Here is a 17,710-nt window from a genome sequence, read left to right on the forward strand (position 1 = left end):
GTGTAGTGACATAAAAGGTGGGCTTTCGATTTTTTAATCCTTTATTATTATTTTATGTAGGCACTTGCCGGATGACAGAGCTACGAGTAACAGACAATGCTGAAGTTTTGCTTGTGCCATTATCTTGTTTTGACTACATACAGAATGTGGACGAACCGCGGCCGAGCATATTTGTTAGCAGTCTGTTTTAATTTGTATTCAGACTTTAGTAGACTTTTTTTCGATCAGGTTTTTCTTCAATTGCATATCATTTTTGGCTGCCTCTCCATTGTTTAGATTATTCTTCTACATTTAGCGTATTTTAAAAAAATGATTTCTCATAATATTTAGGGTTTTACACGTATAAATATAATAAGTTATAATGGTAAGTAAAACAAAACTATCATTTATCCAATTATTTATTGTATATAGCTTTTGAAGTTTTAACACATGTTTGTTAAAATTAGCTGACTAAATTCACCGTACTCATGTGAGCTTAAAATCATATGCATTCAAACTAAAAAAAGTACCAGATATTATTTTACATATTACCTAACCTACGTAAGTAATGAATTAACAAATAAACTGAAATTACAGTTGGAAACAAAGCATAGGGGCAATGCAGGCTTACTTATGTTTAGATTTCTTTTTCTTCTTACTAGATTTCTTCTTATGTTTCCGTTTCTTCTTCTTCTTCTTGTGATCATCAGAGCTGGATTCAGACTCCGACTCACTCTCACTAGCCGCTCGCTTCTTCTTTTTCTTATTGCGTTTCTTTTTCTTCTTACGCTTGCGAGCATCAGAAGACGTCGAAGACGATGAATATTCCGAATCACTAGTTGATTCACTTTCAGAATCTGGTTTCTTTTTGACATTAGTTAGATCCAATTTAATGGTTTCATGGTCGAGTTTAGCTTTTTTTGTCTCAATATACCCTGAAGGCGATAATGAACGTTCGCGTTTCTTAACAATCTCTTCTTTATTCTCGTGATCCGATTCTACATTTTCATCGTAGTCTGGTTCAAAATGAGCTTCATCCAAAGTTGATTTCTTTCTCTCTCGGTCTACATGTACGTTTTTTGGTTCTACGTGGGCATTTTTTTCCAGGCCTCTATCACGCTGGGTATTTTCGTAGTTTAATTTCTTATCTTCTTTCCCAGTTTTATCAATAAACTTCTTTTCATGAGGGCTTCGAGCTCGATGTTTTTCATTAGTCTTTACTGCTTCAGACATCAATCGTCTATCGCTTTTTGCTGATTCCACTCTATCTTGTTGTTTACGACCTCGATCTCTTTCCACGGTTACGCGTCTGTAGGTTTGTTCGCGTTTTGGAGTTTTTGACCTGGACTTGACACGTTCTACAGTACTCTGTACAACTCGTGTTTCTCTTCCCCTTCTCACGTCTTCTACCTTTCCGCCGAGGCGATCTTTAACTGATAGCCGCGGAGGAGGTGTTTTAGAGTACCTCTTTTTTCTTTCATTTATTTCAATTGACCTGGGTTCAGAATCTGCAACTGGAACCGTTATCTGCATGTTGCTCATAGCTGTTTTCGGTACTTCATCACCATAAAGTTTAATTCGATCACTGCTTATCTTTTTAATTTCTATGGGCCTTAAGGTATTAATCGCTTTAGCGAAAATAGCATTTTCGGCACGTTTTATGACATCAGAAGTTACTTTGCTCCCATCTTCTTCTTCCTCAGGTGAAGTAATCTCACCTGGTTCTTTAGATTTTTCTGCATTCTCTTCATCTACTTCCCACTTCGACAATTCAGGCAAACTTGCCAGCATTTCTTTACTTGTTGGGTTGCTCGCTTCCAGGTCGGCTTTCAAATCCAACTCTTCTGCGGTAGCCTGTAGTTCAATTCCGTCGAATGGTTCTTCCTTGGATATATTCATATCATCTTCATTTTTGATCTCTGTAGACCGTGTGTCGCCTTTATCTTCCGTTTTGACATAATTTTCAATAATTTCCTTATCGACCGCTTCTGATGCTTCATCACCGTATAGATCAACCGCTGGCTTTTCAGTTGACTCGGCTGTAGGAGGCGAGTCTTCTTTTTTAATAGTTGAAATTTCAGTTTCAACATTTTCTGTTTTTATTACGTCTTGTTGTTTTTCAATATTAACTTCACTACTTTCCTTTTCGTCACCCTTAACGTCAAGTTTTTCAGAATCACCTTCCTCTTTTTTAACGTGATCCTTGTCTTTTTTATCCTTTTTGTCACGCTTTTTCTTTTTGTCCGTATCTTTTTCCTTTTCACGTTTCTTCTTCTTGCGTTCTTTGATTTTCTTTTCTTTGTCTTTGTGTTCTCTACTTCTATCAGCTGATGATTTCTCACGAGTCCTTTCTTCTTTCTTTTCTCTCCTACTCTCTCTATCACGAGAACGCCCTCGAGACTCACTACGTTTTTTCTCCCGAGTGTCTCTACTACGTTTAGGCGAAGCTCGGGCTTTTTTATCAGGAGTTGTTCTATCATGATCCCTTTCTTTATCATAATCCCGGTTTCTTTCATATTCTTTTGTTCGATCTTCACGTCCTTCACGAGCGTCTCGAACTTTTTCATAACCAGTCCTTCGTTCTGAATCACGCGGTCTTTCTGTTTTGTCAGTTGGTTCACGATTTTCATTGAATCTTTCTCTATCGCGACCCTCTCTATCTCTATGCCTGTCATGTTCGACATTAGTTCGCCGCAGTCCGCCTCTGTTGCGAACATTTGACCTAAATCCTGGTCGATTGTGATCTCGAGAGCCACTTTCTTCTCTATAATTATCCCGATAATTAGAATCATGATAGTTTGGCGGTATAACCTCACGAGGATCGGCACTAGGTGGCCTAAATGGCACGCCTGGTTCACGGAAACTATTGTGTGGCATATTGTCCCGAAAACCACCTTCCCTATAAGGTACATTCCTGTAAGAGTTATCACGGAATGGCGGTGGCCCACCTCTAAAGTTAGGATCACGATACGGACCTTGAGGTCCTGGTTCCCGATATTGCTGCCCGTCTCTAAACGGCATCGGGCCTTGATCACGATAATGGCCAGGCCTATAATTATCTCTGTAACGTGGCGGCTGATCACCTACGTGTACAGGTATTTCGTTCGGTACGGGAGGTGGTATTGTCATGTTATCTCTATAACCACCAGGACCATCATTATGGGTATACGATGGCGGCCTGTAAGGATCTCTGTAATTAGGAGGAGGCAATCGGTCGCGATCTATCGAACCGGGCGGGCCAAATTGAGGCTTTTCAAAAGGCGACGGTTCGAAGCCGGGCACAGGCGGTTCAACACCGGGTGGTATTTCTTCAAAGGGTGGACCGTCATATCGCCCTCGATAACCTGGCAAAGGTTGGTCAGATTGAACTGGGAGGTTACCCATTGGAGGCATTTGTTTGACACCCATTGGTGGGTATCCTGGTGGCGGAGCGCCGCTCCTAGGCCCGTATCTGAAAAATAAAGACATTCCATGTTAGTTGAAGCAATGAAAGCATTACACTTATAACAAGTTCGGACCAAAGTGTTCAGATGCTAGCCAACATTTCCATACTTATGCATATCTAATCATTTGATTTTTACTCATGATTATACGATAAGATGTCCATTACATTTATTAGAATTGTATCGCTCAAGTAAGCTTCTATACAATTATTTTGTTTAAAAAATAACATGGCCGCAGCACTTAAGCAAATAGCCACTGCCATTTGAAGCCTGTTGAAAACGCATTCTGGTATGACAAGTGATTGTTGGCCGAAATGGTTAATGTATGTTGGCAAACAAATAATACGCATTGTCCAAAGCGAGTGCTCTCATTGACGTATCCTCGTCTCTGACTTTTTTATAAACTAAATATTTGCTGCGCGAATCGAACCTGTAATAAAAACTATGATCAGAATCAAAATAAATTAACCTGAACTAGCAAACTGAATAAAAGTTTCTGTTGTATAAAGAAAATGTTAAAATAGGGACAATAAATCGACATCAATATTAGTGATTAGCAAGAACATAGGATCAAAAATCTTTAAAGCTAATCTTCGTTAGAAAAAAGAACTATCTTGAAACGAATCAGTTATTAATAATACCGAGATTGACTTTCCTCCAGTGCGAATTTTTTTTAAACTTTTCAGTACTGATATCTTACGCCATTAAAGTCTAGCCTTGGTTTAACAATGCTCTATCTTGACTCGCTTAAAACAATACGACACAATCTTTATACAACAGAAAGTTTTATAATGATACCGTCAACACAAAAGTGACAGTCAAATGTATTATATTAGTCATGACATATGACGTCAGTGCCTCATGGTATCGCACCTAGGGCCCTATTATCAAACGAGTTAATACTGTAAGAAATAATTCTACGGAGTAGTAAACAGATGACGGCCGTAAATTGTATATGATATTACTATTTTATTAGGACTCTACATTTCAGACCGAGTTACTATACCTTTTGAGATACGAAACACTCAACTTGATGACATGCTATCCGATAACTGACGGAGAACAGTTTAGTAAAAAACTGATCTAGGGCGGGTCGGACTCGCGCCATTAAGGGTTTGTAAAACTATTAAAATGACTAGCAACCGTTGCTAACATCCATGTTTAAGCGAAAAAAGTAATAATTCATCTAAAACTCAATTATAAGCTATTTCAGCTTGGACAGACCAACTAACAGCAGATTCTCAGTAACAGGGCTCCATTTAATATTCTTTGGGTACGGAGCCCAAAAAAGGTATCTTCCACTTGGTTAAATGAATTTAATCGACATGACACACTAGAACCATTACATATCAGCTTGAAATATTAATTTAGAATTATAAGTAATTTTGATCGAAATCATTTTTCATATGTGTACTACTCCGCCGCCATCTCAAATGACAAATAAAGTAGCGCTAGCACTCATGAAAAGACTTTTCTTTGATCCACACGAGATAATACAATAACTAATACGAGAAAACAATAAACTGTACTGTCGACTCTCTTGAGCCTTAAAATGTACAGTCAACGAGTAACACTCGTTTTCAATGATGTTATTATGTTCCGCTCAATGGCAAAATGTTGAGATGAACGTTTAGTCCATTCATGAAGATTCAAACGTAGAATATTAGACAGTCACTACAACTAATGAAGCTCGTGTTAAATATTGACAGAGTAACTATTTAGTTACATAAGGTGCAACCCTGTAAATAATACATTCTTTTTCATAGTGAGATCTAGTTTACCCGCAGTCTGTTGTTGCAGCCGTTCCCGTCTTCCTGAAGGATTCTTTCAGCAACATAGACCGACAACTCGTCTTCTTCACTAGAAAAGCATTTCAGATGAAACTGCCTTAAAATAGCAAATTAACAATAATAGTTAAACCTATACAAGTTATACAGTAAGACAACAGGAGGATATATTTTTTTTATACATTTGGCGTTCTATTAAATTTCGATGTGACATAGTTATTAACATAAAAATGTCTCTAAACTTGCTTATATATTTGATTTATACAATCCTAGTGATCAAATTAAGTTTAACACAATGTTTGTACACCACATCGTTGGATACAATAAGTGTCTTCTAATGTCGTCTACTTTCTCAACGTACATAGTTTAATCGATTATCCTAATCGATACAACATTATTAAAGTTTGATTTTTATTATTAAAAAGCAAATATAAAACAGCTAAAAACAAGAACATACAATATTCGTAACATATGTCATTGTACGTACAAGTCCAAACAAGAAAAAAGAATCAAAAGCAAAAATAATACAAAGCTCCCGACAACTAGTCCACATCCTGAAATTCTTGTATTGCGTCGCTTTTAAAAAACTTACAAGCAACATAATTCAACATACATAATGTGCTAATTTAGTGATGGCTATAGACCTTGACATTCACAGTTGACTATGTTTACACTAAGAGGTACAAAAGCGAGCCTAAATAATGCACAAGTAAAGGCTGCTGTTACGTTTTATACATACAAAGTCACAAATTAAGTGTTACATTTAATCCAAAGGATTAAAACACACGATAAACAAATTATGGCGAATATAGAAATTAACTTAGAACTTATTATACAATTACATTTATATGCTTAAATAAATACATGAATTGATAAATTAAATTGATAATACAACAAGATGTGACGTTTAGTGTTGCAGTGGCACCACTGCTAGTATTCATACATATTTTCGGATCGCTACAGTGGCTCCGTCACTGCCATATAGTGGCGCCACTGTAGCTTTCCCTTAACCTACTTATCTAGAGGCACCCTAAGCCATACTTATACATAACAAGAAATCTATGTTACTAAGAGAGATTTTATTACGCTTTACACAATAAAATAATCTTACATTGCATCACTAAAACTTTTACATTGAACTACAAATAACATCATACACTTATGTTACAATTTTCAGCAATAGTTATAAATAGCGCATCAATCAAAATATGCACACATTTTTTTTAATTTCTTAAAAATGTCATACACGTACAAATACATCTGTATACGGCCCAAAGTTAGACGGAGTAAAGTAATTAAGAGTTATTTGTAAGCCAATTAAGTTGCAATTACTTGAAATAACGGTTTATTGACACGTATTTATCGGGATCACTCGAGTTGCTAAGCTGTCGCGGCAGTGGGATTGCAGTGTGTGATTCGCGATCACATATGTAGTTAAATCTACTAGACTAGCGATCCCGATGATTACGCATTAGTAAACCAGTATATCAAGCAATCATAAATCCGCCTCACGAAACTTTGACGACGTCACGACGCTTTGAAAACATTCAAATACTACTTCAACAAAAAATAAGAAATTCAGCACTTTAGTAACAAACTAAAAAACACCGTGTTTTGGCTTAATAATTGAAACGCAAAAAATGAGTACATACTTATCCATATTTACACAAACAAACTAATGTATTACAAAAAGTAGGAACACCGAGATTATCTACCTAATAAAAAGTGGCAATCACAGGAAATAAAAAACAAATGTTTGAGAAAATAAATTGTATTCATCACAGTTAAATATCACATTTGACTTTCAGTCTTACATTTTATACATGCCTTAGAATTGCAGTACTAAATTAATTATATATATCATTACTTACTTTGTAAGTTTCAAAACGAAATACATATTTTTATTATGATTTCTTGACATACCAAAACCAGTTTTAATGTCGGATTAGGTCATTTTTAACTACAGAGTAGAGACGTACTTTGAAATTCCGGCTATTCTGTTATGAGACAATAAACACACTAAACAAATATTTTCTATTTTATAGTTTAGTCTTCCAAGTTATTGATGGAATCACAAATACTAACAAAATGTACTTTTACGTATTTACCATGTATTTATTTAACAGGACAATGCCAGTAAATGCACATTCAAGCCCTGACTTATATGTCTATAGCGCCATCGGGAAACAAAGTCCATTTTGTTATCTTTTGATTACGTATCGTATGCACGATCCAGCAAATCCCATCACAATTAAAATGTCCGTAATCTCTAACTTTTTGATTAATATGATAAACACATGACCGATATGCCAAAAGTATGATTGATATATTCCATTATCTAAGTCTTACGAGCTATTTTCAATGAAGAAAACTGACTGATACAAACAAGAACAGTACAAAGACAAGTCATGATAGACAGTTTAGTCCTCAATAAGCGCTCGCAGTTAACGTATAATTTATAGTTCAGATTAACATCAGTTATTCAAAGGACGTCTCTGAATACAGCCGACTGATTATAGGGTAAAACTCAACAAAATCTTGTCATTAGTCTTACTTTACCCATACATAATACAAAACATTAATATATTAAATACCAGTACAAAAGATAAATAGTTAAGCAAACTCTTTAACATCTTATTATCAGTACACGATTTCAAGCGTTCTTCCAAAACGAGCTCTTACCCTTATGTCTTCCATGACATAAGAGTAAAACATACATCTTATGAGCTAAAACATAACAATAAAAACACATACATGTTATTTTCCAGGCTTGAAAAACTTTCTCTCAACTATTTTGTGAACTTGAACGCCTGCAACTTATGCTACAACGTCAGTCTGCCTAAAAGGTCCTAGCCAAATTAGCCATTACCAAAATTCATCAACGCAAATGTTCACATCGTCATAATGCCGCAAGCCTTATCGCTATTTCGAGATATTAAAAACTAGGATAACCTTATATGTCGCAGCCATCTAAATAGATTTAATGACCTCATTTGTGCAAGCCTGACAAGAGTATTAGACGTCGGCGAACGACGGCCGTCGTGAACTGGTTCTATAGGCCGATATTCATAAGTGATCAATGTACACACATTAAATGTCAATAGAATATAGAAATCTATATTTTCTGGTTGGTATACAATAGGGATGACGTTTTAAGGTCTTTCCGATTAGTGAATAATTATTATTTTATTCTTTTACCCCGCAAACATTATCCTCTCAAATGACTGTGGGTAGATAAAAGTACGAGACAATATCTATAAATAAATTTTACGTTGAGGTTATGTTACAAACTTCCACTCCTGAAATTTATTGTAGTAAGACAACTATTCTTTTATTGCACCGATAAAACTAGTGTATATTTGCTTAATTGTCTATCTGGACGATAGACGTACGTCATCCCTATTTTTAACACAAGATTAGGACAAATAGAAGGAACTGGCACCCTGCTTAAATCAAAAAAGAAATAAATTTGTCTCATTTAAAATTAGTTTATTTTAAGTAAAATGTGTCAACATCTGCTATCGGTCTTCTAAGTCAAAACTAAACAACTAAGAATATTTTAACATAGTTGCATATTCTTAAAAAAGATAAAGAACGGCATAGCCTACACATAAGCTAGGTGGCAGTAGTTCCAGCACTCGTTTCTACTTCCCTCTACTTGTCTATGTTCCACGCTAACCGCGTTACACATACAATAAAGAATATTCTATGTTATTTTACTCTTAAAAGTAAACTATATTAACGACTAGAGTTTCTTGATTTTTATACTTGAAATCGTGTAGTACAAAAAGCTTTCATCACAGTAGGAGTTACTTTAAATCCATAAATGTATCACAGCTTCGGAGGTAGGTTGAACAAGTCAAGTCAATGAACCATTCGGTATATCATTACGTACTTACCACAAGGCTGACAAATCGTCATAACATCACACCAGTTATTTGAAGTTTCGATAGCACGTTTATTTGTTTCATGAAAATATAATACATTCAACAAATATTCATGTTTAAAAAGCTTAAACTAACACAGTAAAAACAACGTAATAAAAGGTTAACTTAGTCCGTTGAGTTTTTACACTGAAACGCGAACACAGGTTCAATCCGCTCAGCAATTTCATAACATCAACGAACAAACACATTCTCTTAGACGCTGGTAAAGGGCGCATGAAGACACTATTTAGACTGTTACAATCGTACCTGGCTCCGTAGGGCGGCTCAACAATACGTCGGGGCGGGGACAACAGTTCATCGTAAACACCAGCATATCTGAGAAAAGAGAAAATCAAATTGAGCAAATGTGAATCTAAGCGTTTACAACTTGCTCTAGTACAGCCTAGTCGTAAATAAATTATCCGAAACAATATGTCTATCTGTCAAAGTGTTGTCATTGTTTTTCATGTTGTATTTTGCTAATTAAACTTTACATACAAGTCTTAAAGTTGTTTTACGATGTAAGACTACTTTTTTTGACAATATTTTTATAATATGACCTGCACACTAAATCCTTGTCTCATGAACAAGCTGGATCACATAAAGCTTTTCCTTCACGGGGATCGAACCCGCGGCACGTCGCGAATAGTGGGTTTGGCGTGGTGACCTTAACCACTGGGCTGGCTATTGGTTTAGATACTATATAACAATTACGATCAAGAAAGATTTCAAAACAGAATGAGTGCCTTAGATAGACTAGGTACTCACCGATGCGGAGACATATTCCTCTGCGGCGGCGGCGATCGCATCGGGACTCGTAACGGTGAGCGGAGCGGCGACCGGGGCGGAGAGCGCAGCGGCGAGCGCGGCGGCGAGCGCAGCGGCGAGCGGAGCGGAGTGCGCAGCGGGGACCGCACCAGCGGCGAGCGGAGCGGCGAGCGCAGCGGGGAGCGGTAGCGCAGCGGGGAGCGGTGCCGCCGCCGCGGGGACGGAGACCTGCACATTGCATACCGGTTACTCAGCACACGAGAACAAAATTACAGTCTTAGTTATTTCAGGTAATTTAAATATGTTCCCCACCTTGTGAGTGATAGTGTCCTTTCACGAGTACGTCGTCGTCGAGGCGACCATGGTGACCTTCGCAACCGACCGCGTGAGATAGACCGTGATCTGTAAATATAAATTGATATTAAATGAGTATCCAAAACTACGTGTACTATTTTAAGACATTTACAAACCGTGGCAATATTACAAAATCACAAAATAATCAACACTTATGTGTATACTGATAGTTCAACAAGACAAAATTTTGATTAACGGTGAAAAGACAATTGGAAGAAAGGTAAGCGACTACAGAATCTGCACATAAAATCATGCATTACATAAAGCGAGCACATGCACATATGAAGCAGAGACGATAAACAATACGCCAACGAAAGTGTAAATTACTGAATTTGACATGCACTAAATGCGAACTAGCAACGAACCTAGAGTATCGGAGGCGAGGCGAGCGCGGCGCGCGCGGAGAGCGGGGCGAGCGCGGGGAGCGCGCCGAGCGCTGCGAGCGCGGCGAGCGCGGGGAGCGCGGCGAGCGGGGCGAGCGCGGCGAGCGCGGCGTGCGGGAGCGCGAGCTGCGCGACCCCGACACGGCGCGCCGCCGCTCCTCCTCGCGCCGCTTCGCTCGCATCTCTTTCTCGCGAATCATTCGGTTAAAGGCTTCCAGAGGATCCTCTCCGTGCCTAAAGACAAACCACGTACCCTCTTTAGAGAAACGATGTCGCCGATTCACGAACGGGCTTTATCCATCGAAGGAGACGACCGTCAAATTTGTTAAACTGTCAAGTTGACGTCTCAAGGTTGTATATAAATTTAAAATACAACTTTTACAAGACGAATGACTTTTGACAGCTTTGAACCACTTCTTTTATAGAAAGAAATTAGAATGCAGGGAGAGAAACCAATAAGAAATAACGAATAAAAATTACGACTGAAGTCTCCGATTCGATGTTAAAACCGTGAGAATTGACATAAACGTATTACGTACCCGTTAGTCGGCGAGTCTTTAATGCCAGGTGGTGGTGGTTGATAAGGTTCTGGAGGGTAACGATCGTTATACGGTCGGGGACCATTTGAACCCATTGTTCTACGAAACGGCGAACTGCGAACGATATAAATTGGTCAACCATTAACATTTTTTTACCATCATATATGAGTAGATATGGTTATACTGACTTGTAACGCCGCGGCGGTGGCAGGGCGCCCGGGATAAACGGTGGCGGAGCTCCACGATTAAACACCACCTACAGAGATTAATAAATCACATTAATTTTGATTGAACACATACAAAAAAACAATTATAAATAATATTCATTACCTGATTAGGCAAAGTATCTCTTCTCTCATCAATTGTAGGTGTACTTGCTCTCTGCTCATCAATTCTGGGCATCTATATAAAAAGTACTCATTAATAAATGTATATTTTATAGATTTAGAATAAATCTTATCCGTAAGATACCTACATTAATCAGCATATTCGGAGGAGTTTCTAATGCAGGAGGCTTCATACCTGGGGGCGGTTGAACTGTAACAACATATAACATGTTATACAAAAGTAGATAAAAATAAATTTCATCTTCTTGACTTGTAACATTTCTAATACATATGTTAGTTATACAAAAATAACTAGTTTAGGGAAGCATCCAATTTATTTCAGAACATACTGTATTCACATTCAGCTCCTACATAGCACGAACTACTTTTCCATAACCGATTGAATAAAGCAGTAATAAAATGTTACTAGCAGTGTTAGTCAAAACTTCGAAACAACAAAATCATCAATACAAAACGAAACTTGGAGCTTACCACAAACACTTGATCGAGTATATACATTAGCTACAAAATCATACGCATTGTAACAGTTCCTAGTCCTACACGAAATAGGAATATTTTAGGAGACTAAAGGAGATAGCATATATGTATGTCAATTCGGAAAGGAATCGCCATCGTATCGCTTGTTGTCGGGCGATCAAACAAGTGTCAACTAAAATTATGCACGTAGCCACAGCGGAATGAGGCTGCTTTCGTTATGGCTCTGATTACCGTGCGTTGCACTAGAAAAAATACCGAATGGGTAGAGTTAATACGGTAACGGTCATTTTTTGAAACGATGAATATGGCTAACCTAAACATTTTATTCAAGCGAAAACCAATTAAAAAGAGTGATGGCGTGTGTTTGTGTGGTATGGCCCCATGTAAGCATGCAGACAGGAGTGGCGGTCATGCGAGGTCGGTGGTGTGTACCGTAGCGCGGGTGTCGGTGGCGGTCGGCGGGCGCGGGAGCGGGAGCGGGCGCGCGGTGCGCCGCCGGCAACGTCAGCGTGATGTTGTCGTCGGCGGAGCCATCAGACTCGTCGCCCGCCGCCGCGCTCGCCACGCTCGGCGGGCCCGGCTTGCTCAGCCCACTAGGACCGCTCGGCCGGCTCGGCCCACTCGGGCCGCTAGGCCTATTCGGCCCACTCGGACCGCTCGGCCTAGTCGGCCCACTCGGACCGCTTGGCCTGCTGGGCACACTCGGACCGCTCGGCCTGCTCGGTCCACTCGAGGCGATCGGCACGCTCGCTGCGCTCGCCTCGACACGCCCTTCTTTATAGACAACGCAACGCAACACTAAGTCTTATGGCAGACTGCTTTTCTAAATTCGTATATAACTATACATTATTCCTAAACAGAGGTTCTCTGTTTCCACATGCTATGTGCTGAAAATTCTCTTGGCAAACTCGTATAATAAAATAATAATGTGAATGAACTGCATCCGACCGCATCCACATGGAAGCCGCTGCTAAACGCTGTTAACGATTTGAAACACTACAATGATCGAACAAAGACGGAAATGAATAGGAATTACACAATCATTGAAAAAAAAATCATAAATAACAGAATTTTAACCACCAGGTGTAAATTAGATACAAAATTTCTTACGAAGAACGAAAAGAAATAAATTCAATACAGTACAAGTTGTGAAATATTTAATTTTAGAAGTTATTCGAATATGCAACTGTATTTTATTGTGGAAGGTTAAAATACAGTAAGTTCTGGAATTATTCACTGGCATTTGGATTTTTATTTAAAATGCAATTCCATTTACAATAGACAGGTTTCTCAACAACACTTTTTATATAAAACGATGTAATTATTAAAACCAAAACATTCCAGATCCATTAGTGATTAAAAGTTAAATAAAAAAACACAAGTTAAACATAACATTTAAATAAAAAATCAAATCAACCAATTCACTCATTATTAGTGCACGAGAATAGTGTTAGTTGGTAATAATAAAAGTATACGAACCACCACTGGAGCCAGGCTGAGCGGTACCATTCGGCGGCGGTTGAACTTGTGGCACTGGAGGGGGCTCTGAAAACAATTTTTAACTTCAGTTCAAAGAAAAAGTGTTCACTCTCATTTAAATCTTGCAGTTAACTTCAAAGAACTTCTGAAAACAAATGAAACTCAACGTCATTGCGTCGTTTTGCTGCCATCCCTATGGCTTCCCATGAAACTTTGTGTCTTAACTCGAAAATAAAAGTACCACAACATTGTTCTTTACCTATGGGAGCGTGCTGTTGCTGTACGGGCGCCGCCGCGGGCCTGTGTGGCATGCGCCGGCTGTAACCCGTCTGATTACGGAACGAAGACACCGAGTTCCTTAAAAACCTACAATAAAATAATATATTTCATTTATATTATGTATGTGTACTTATAAACTGTTTAAAATTTATTTTGATCATATTTGCAATAAGTTACCTATTAGGTATTAACGTAGTCGGTGCAATTTCTTTTTCACGACAATCAGGGCATTCATGATCTTCTGATTCCAAAAGCGCGCCTCGTATACCTAATAACCAAAATTTTAGATTTTATTTGAAGATTATCACATCGTAATCCCCGATTTTTATAATTAACGCACGTGACACAGATTTTCATAAGCACAGTATTTACTTACATTCATCACAAAACGAGTTCCCACAACAGGGTATCATCACTGCGTCCGTGAGTAAATCCCGACATAAGCTGCATATTAGTTCGTCAGGTATGTTCATATCAGGCGCTGCAGGCGCATTCGTCGGTGTATCTGCACCACCAGCGTTTTCTGAAGCCAAATAGGCTTCACTATAAAAGAATGGGCATTTTAATAAAATATTCTATAAAAAAAACATTTGTATAAATGTGTTGTTGTTGTGATATGCCGTTTTCATAATAATGGATCTGTATGTAAGAGGTCGGCTTCTTACATACAGCCTCGAGGGCCTCCAACCCTCGATGATTGGAAACTTTCACTGGTTAACACCACTAAGGGTACTGTAGCATAGGCAAAGCCACTGCGACACGAAGGCGATTTTGTAGGAACAAACTGACACAAACATCACTGACCACACTCTCTCTCACTCACATTTGTTCCTTCACTGCATGAAGAACAACCGTGTTTCCTATTAAAATAAATGTGGTGTTATTACTGCACAAGTAACATTTTTAGAGTAACTTATGGAGTTTCTTAATGTTTCTTCTCCATAAGAGTGACACTTTGGGACCGTGCAACTAGAGCCATCACCTTAATGTTTTGAAAGTGCCTGGAAAATGGCCTGCTTGAAATAAAAACATTTGTTTTTTTTTCATAATACTCACTGATCAACCGCTGGCACAGCAAAGGTTCCACTAGGAGTCATCATTGCGCCTGGAGCTTTTGGACCCTCAACGGGTACCATGAAACTACGGGGGATACCAGTACTTCTCCTTATCTCTATTGGATCTCCCTATATAAATAAATCAGGTGTTACTATGATTTAGGACTTCATACAAATGGCAGAATTGAACTATGAAAATTAAATAAGATACAACATAGTTTCTATTTATATAATTATAATTAATTCATATTAAATATAGATTAGATAAAATTAAATTATCTTTATTGAACACATAGAATTACAGCAATGATTCTTAGGACATATAGTGAAAGGGTACAGTATACATATACTTAGATTTTTACAAAATGAGTCTAAATTGCAGAATTTCACTACTTAAATTTAGCATGGTTTTGCATAACTATTGTGCAATTATTCATTGGACAAGTACTTTTTTTGTTGTAAAAGTACTAGAGGTTGGATTTCTCATTTTGCTACAACAAATAACTTATTTATTAAATTTAGTTGATTATGTTAAAATTAATTGACTTAAATTTAAGAATTGAAATAATATGTCTATAGTCCGATTTTTAATTCGAGGCAGTAAAATGACAATTGCAACTGTCATTTATACAAAAAAGGGTGACCCGCTACAATAGTGATGTTTGGTAATCTTACTACGACGATGACATTTAGTCATGCTTTATTTTATTATGTATCAAAAATTTACTATTTCTACTAATTGAGCTTTTATAATTGTAAGTTGATATTAAATTTGTTTTTTATCCAACCACTGCATAATGTCAGAATTCATCCAGTTTGGAGTTGGATGCGCTCGACTTTTCTTGCATGGTAAGGTGCTTCATCTTATACCAGCACCGCATTTGGCTTTAATTTTATAATTTTTTTTTTTTTACATTTAAAAACAGTCACCGTGCATGTCTTTTGATTAATTGTCGTAAATATATATACAGAGCTAATTTGATATCTGAATAAAAAAATGTAAGCTCGACTAACTTTTGATTGTAATAAGTCGATTCTAACACATCACTATTTATTTGGAATTAAAAACCTGCCACACTGGAAATGTCATTTTACTGCCTCGAATTAAAAATCGGACTATAGAATCAATAATATAGTAGAGGAATAACTATGAACCTATGGGACTGTGAATCTATGCTAAAGAAATATACATACTGAGTTTGCAGCAGGGCAATCTTTAATCCAGTGTCCACGTTTTTGACACTTGTAACAGATATAATTAGTTGGCACAAGACCTCTTTGATTCTGTCCTCTAATTTTCTGATAACTGGAAAAAAAGATAATTATCAATAAAGTTAGTTACAAAATATAAAATATTAGTTGACAAACACTTTCTAGAGTTTGTTTTTGATTATTTGAATTAGTTTAATTATATTCAATGTCTGGGCACTTTTTTTTGTGACTGATTCTGATAAGACAATATTGCTCTACAACACATTTAATATCTTAGAAACTTAATAATAAATGTCTATTCTGTGTTAATTTTAAAAGTAAGATGGCTAAATTTGTTGAGTCTGCAAGTGTAGAACCCATTCTATGACTTTTGTTCACTATCTGCATACTTAAGTAATTAGAATAATAATAGATAAATGCTTTCAAAAATTTAAGTTTACTTGGTATTAGTATACAAGCACTTACAAAGCCACAGTGTATAGTTCAACAAACACCTTTTAAACTGAATGTATTCCAAAACCAAACAAAGACAAACATTATTTGTAAATAGCTAAAAAATACTGGTTTTACATATAACCAATCTCATCTTACTTGCTAGGATCGTAGTCAAAAGTGGACTGTGATATCATAGCATTAATTTTATCCTGTTCGCTACCTTCCATGCGAGACAGATCAGCCAATCCTTTGTTAGGAGCGACATCTTTATGTAGTGAAGCTTGGTTGCTGTTGGTCCCTTCCCACTGTTTTTTAGGCTGCTGAGATAGTGGAACTCTAGCAACAAGTAGGGACGTATTCTTTGGTATTAGAGTATTGTCATCCACATAGACTGAAAGAAAACATTAAATATACTTTACATGGTACTTTAATGGTAGGTACTTTAATGTAAAAGCCGCTATTTTCAACAAGTCTTTAAATTTGTTTTAAAACTACGTTACATTCAAATATTAGTTGATGATGAATCCTAAACTATTATTTATAGGTTGATTGACACGATGGTAAGGCTTGGAAAAGTGAAGTGCAATATGTACATGAATTGCCCCGCATGTAATGTAGTGAGCCAAAACTATGTATGCTATTACATTACTACTGAACTTTGTTACAAATGCACAATCAATCAATACACACCTTCTTTTGTTTGGGCATTAGTAATTTGAAGATCAAAATCTGACGTCTTTCCAATTCTTTTCTGTTGCGATATGGCGGCTTTCAGATCGCCTACTGATATATGTAGCCCATCGAATGTAACCGTGTCATAATCCAACGCACTTTTAAACTTGTAATGCACAGACATTTCAAGTTTTCAGATAACGTTAGTAACATGACAAATCTAACAATACAATCACAATATTTCACAGGATTTCACTACACTTGACCAACATTCATCTGAACACTTATATTTTTAATATACTTATACACTACAAACTTGTGATATTCACAACCTACTAGCGTATATGTTAGTTTCTAAATATATAAACTAATTACACAGGTTAAAAACGCACATTAGCTGTTGTTAAATTCTGCGACTAGTAGAGGTACCGCCATTTTAAAACATGGATTTATTTAAAGCATAGACAATTACTTGTCAAGAAAGCAGGTCATAGACAGAAAACTTTTCCTTTTTCAGCAGCCTGACCAAGCAAGCATCTCAACCACTTTTTATTTGATTTTGTTTTATTTGATAA

At 37.2% G+C, this 17,710-nt stretch overlaps 1 protein-coding gene across 3 annotated transcripts; it reads right to left on the bottom strand.

Moving 5' to 3' along the window:
- Nucleotides 1–382: 382 nt before the first annotated feature.
- On the bottom strand, nucleotides 383–17,592 carry LOC113491973 (E3 ubiquitin-protein ligase RBBP6). 3 transcript variants are annotated; one of them, XM_026869209.1, is made up of 18 exons: nucleotides 17,154–17,592; nucleotides 16,620–16,854; nucleotides 16,011–16,122; nucleotides 14,818–14,945; nucleotides 14,138–14,304; nucleotides 13,939–14,029; nucleotides 13,742–13,848; nucleotides 13,483–13,548; nucleotides 12,436–12,777; nucleotides 11,655–11,716; nucleotides 11,510–11,581; nucleotides 11,368–11,435; nucleotides 11,180–11,293; nucleotides 10,623–10,874; nucleotides 10,216–10,305; nucleotides 9,904–10,131; nucleotides 9,403–9,471; nucleotides 383–3,430 (listed from the first exon to the last, which is right to left on the bottom strand). In XM_026869209.1, the coding sequence occupies exons 1-18, from the start codon at nucleotides 17,317–17,319 to the stop codon at nucleotides 607–609; spliced, it is 5,193 nt and encodes a 1,730-aa protein (XP_026725010.1). In that variant the 5' UTR covers nucleotides 17,320–17,592; the 3' UTR covers nucleotides 383–606. The 3 variants fall into 3 exon arrangements, with proteins under 3 accessions (XP_026725010.1, XP_026725011.1, XP_026725013.1); XM_026869210.1 differs by lacking the exon at nucleotides 12,436–12,777 and having other exon boundaries at nucleotides 17,154–17,590; XM_026869212.1 differs by lacking the exon at nucleotides 17,154–17,592 and having other exon boundaries at nucleotides 16,684–16,769.
- Nucleotides 17,593–17,710: the final 118 nt, after the last annotated feature.

The sequence above is a fragment of the Trichoplusia ni genome, chromosome 3 (genome assembly GCF_003590095.1).
Source record: "Trichoplusia ni isolate ovarian cell line Hi5 chromosome 3, tn1, whole genome shotgun sequence".
NCBI lineage: Eukaryota > Metazoa > Arthropoda > Insecta > Lepidoptera > Noctuidae > Trichoplusia > Trichoplusia ni.

What these genes read in the sequence shown, in the direction of transcription:
- LOC113491973 (XM_026869209.1), bottom strand. Translation starts at nt 17,319, where the DNA reads ATGTCTGTGCATTACAAGTTTAAAAGTGCGTTGGATTATGACACGGTT. An exon ending in GAGATACTTTGCCTAATCAG is followed by an intron (nt 11,436 to 11,509) that starts GTAATGAATATT and finishes TAATCTCTGTAG; the next exon opens with GTGGTGTTTAATCGTGGAGC. An exon ending in AGGAATATGTCTCCGCATCG is followed by an intron (nt 9,472 to 9,903) that starts GTGAGTACCTAG and finishes CTCTTTTCTCAG; the next exon opens with ATATGCTGGTGTTTACGATG.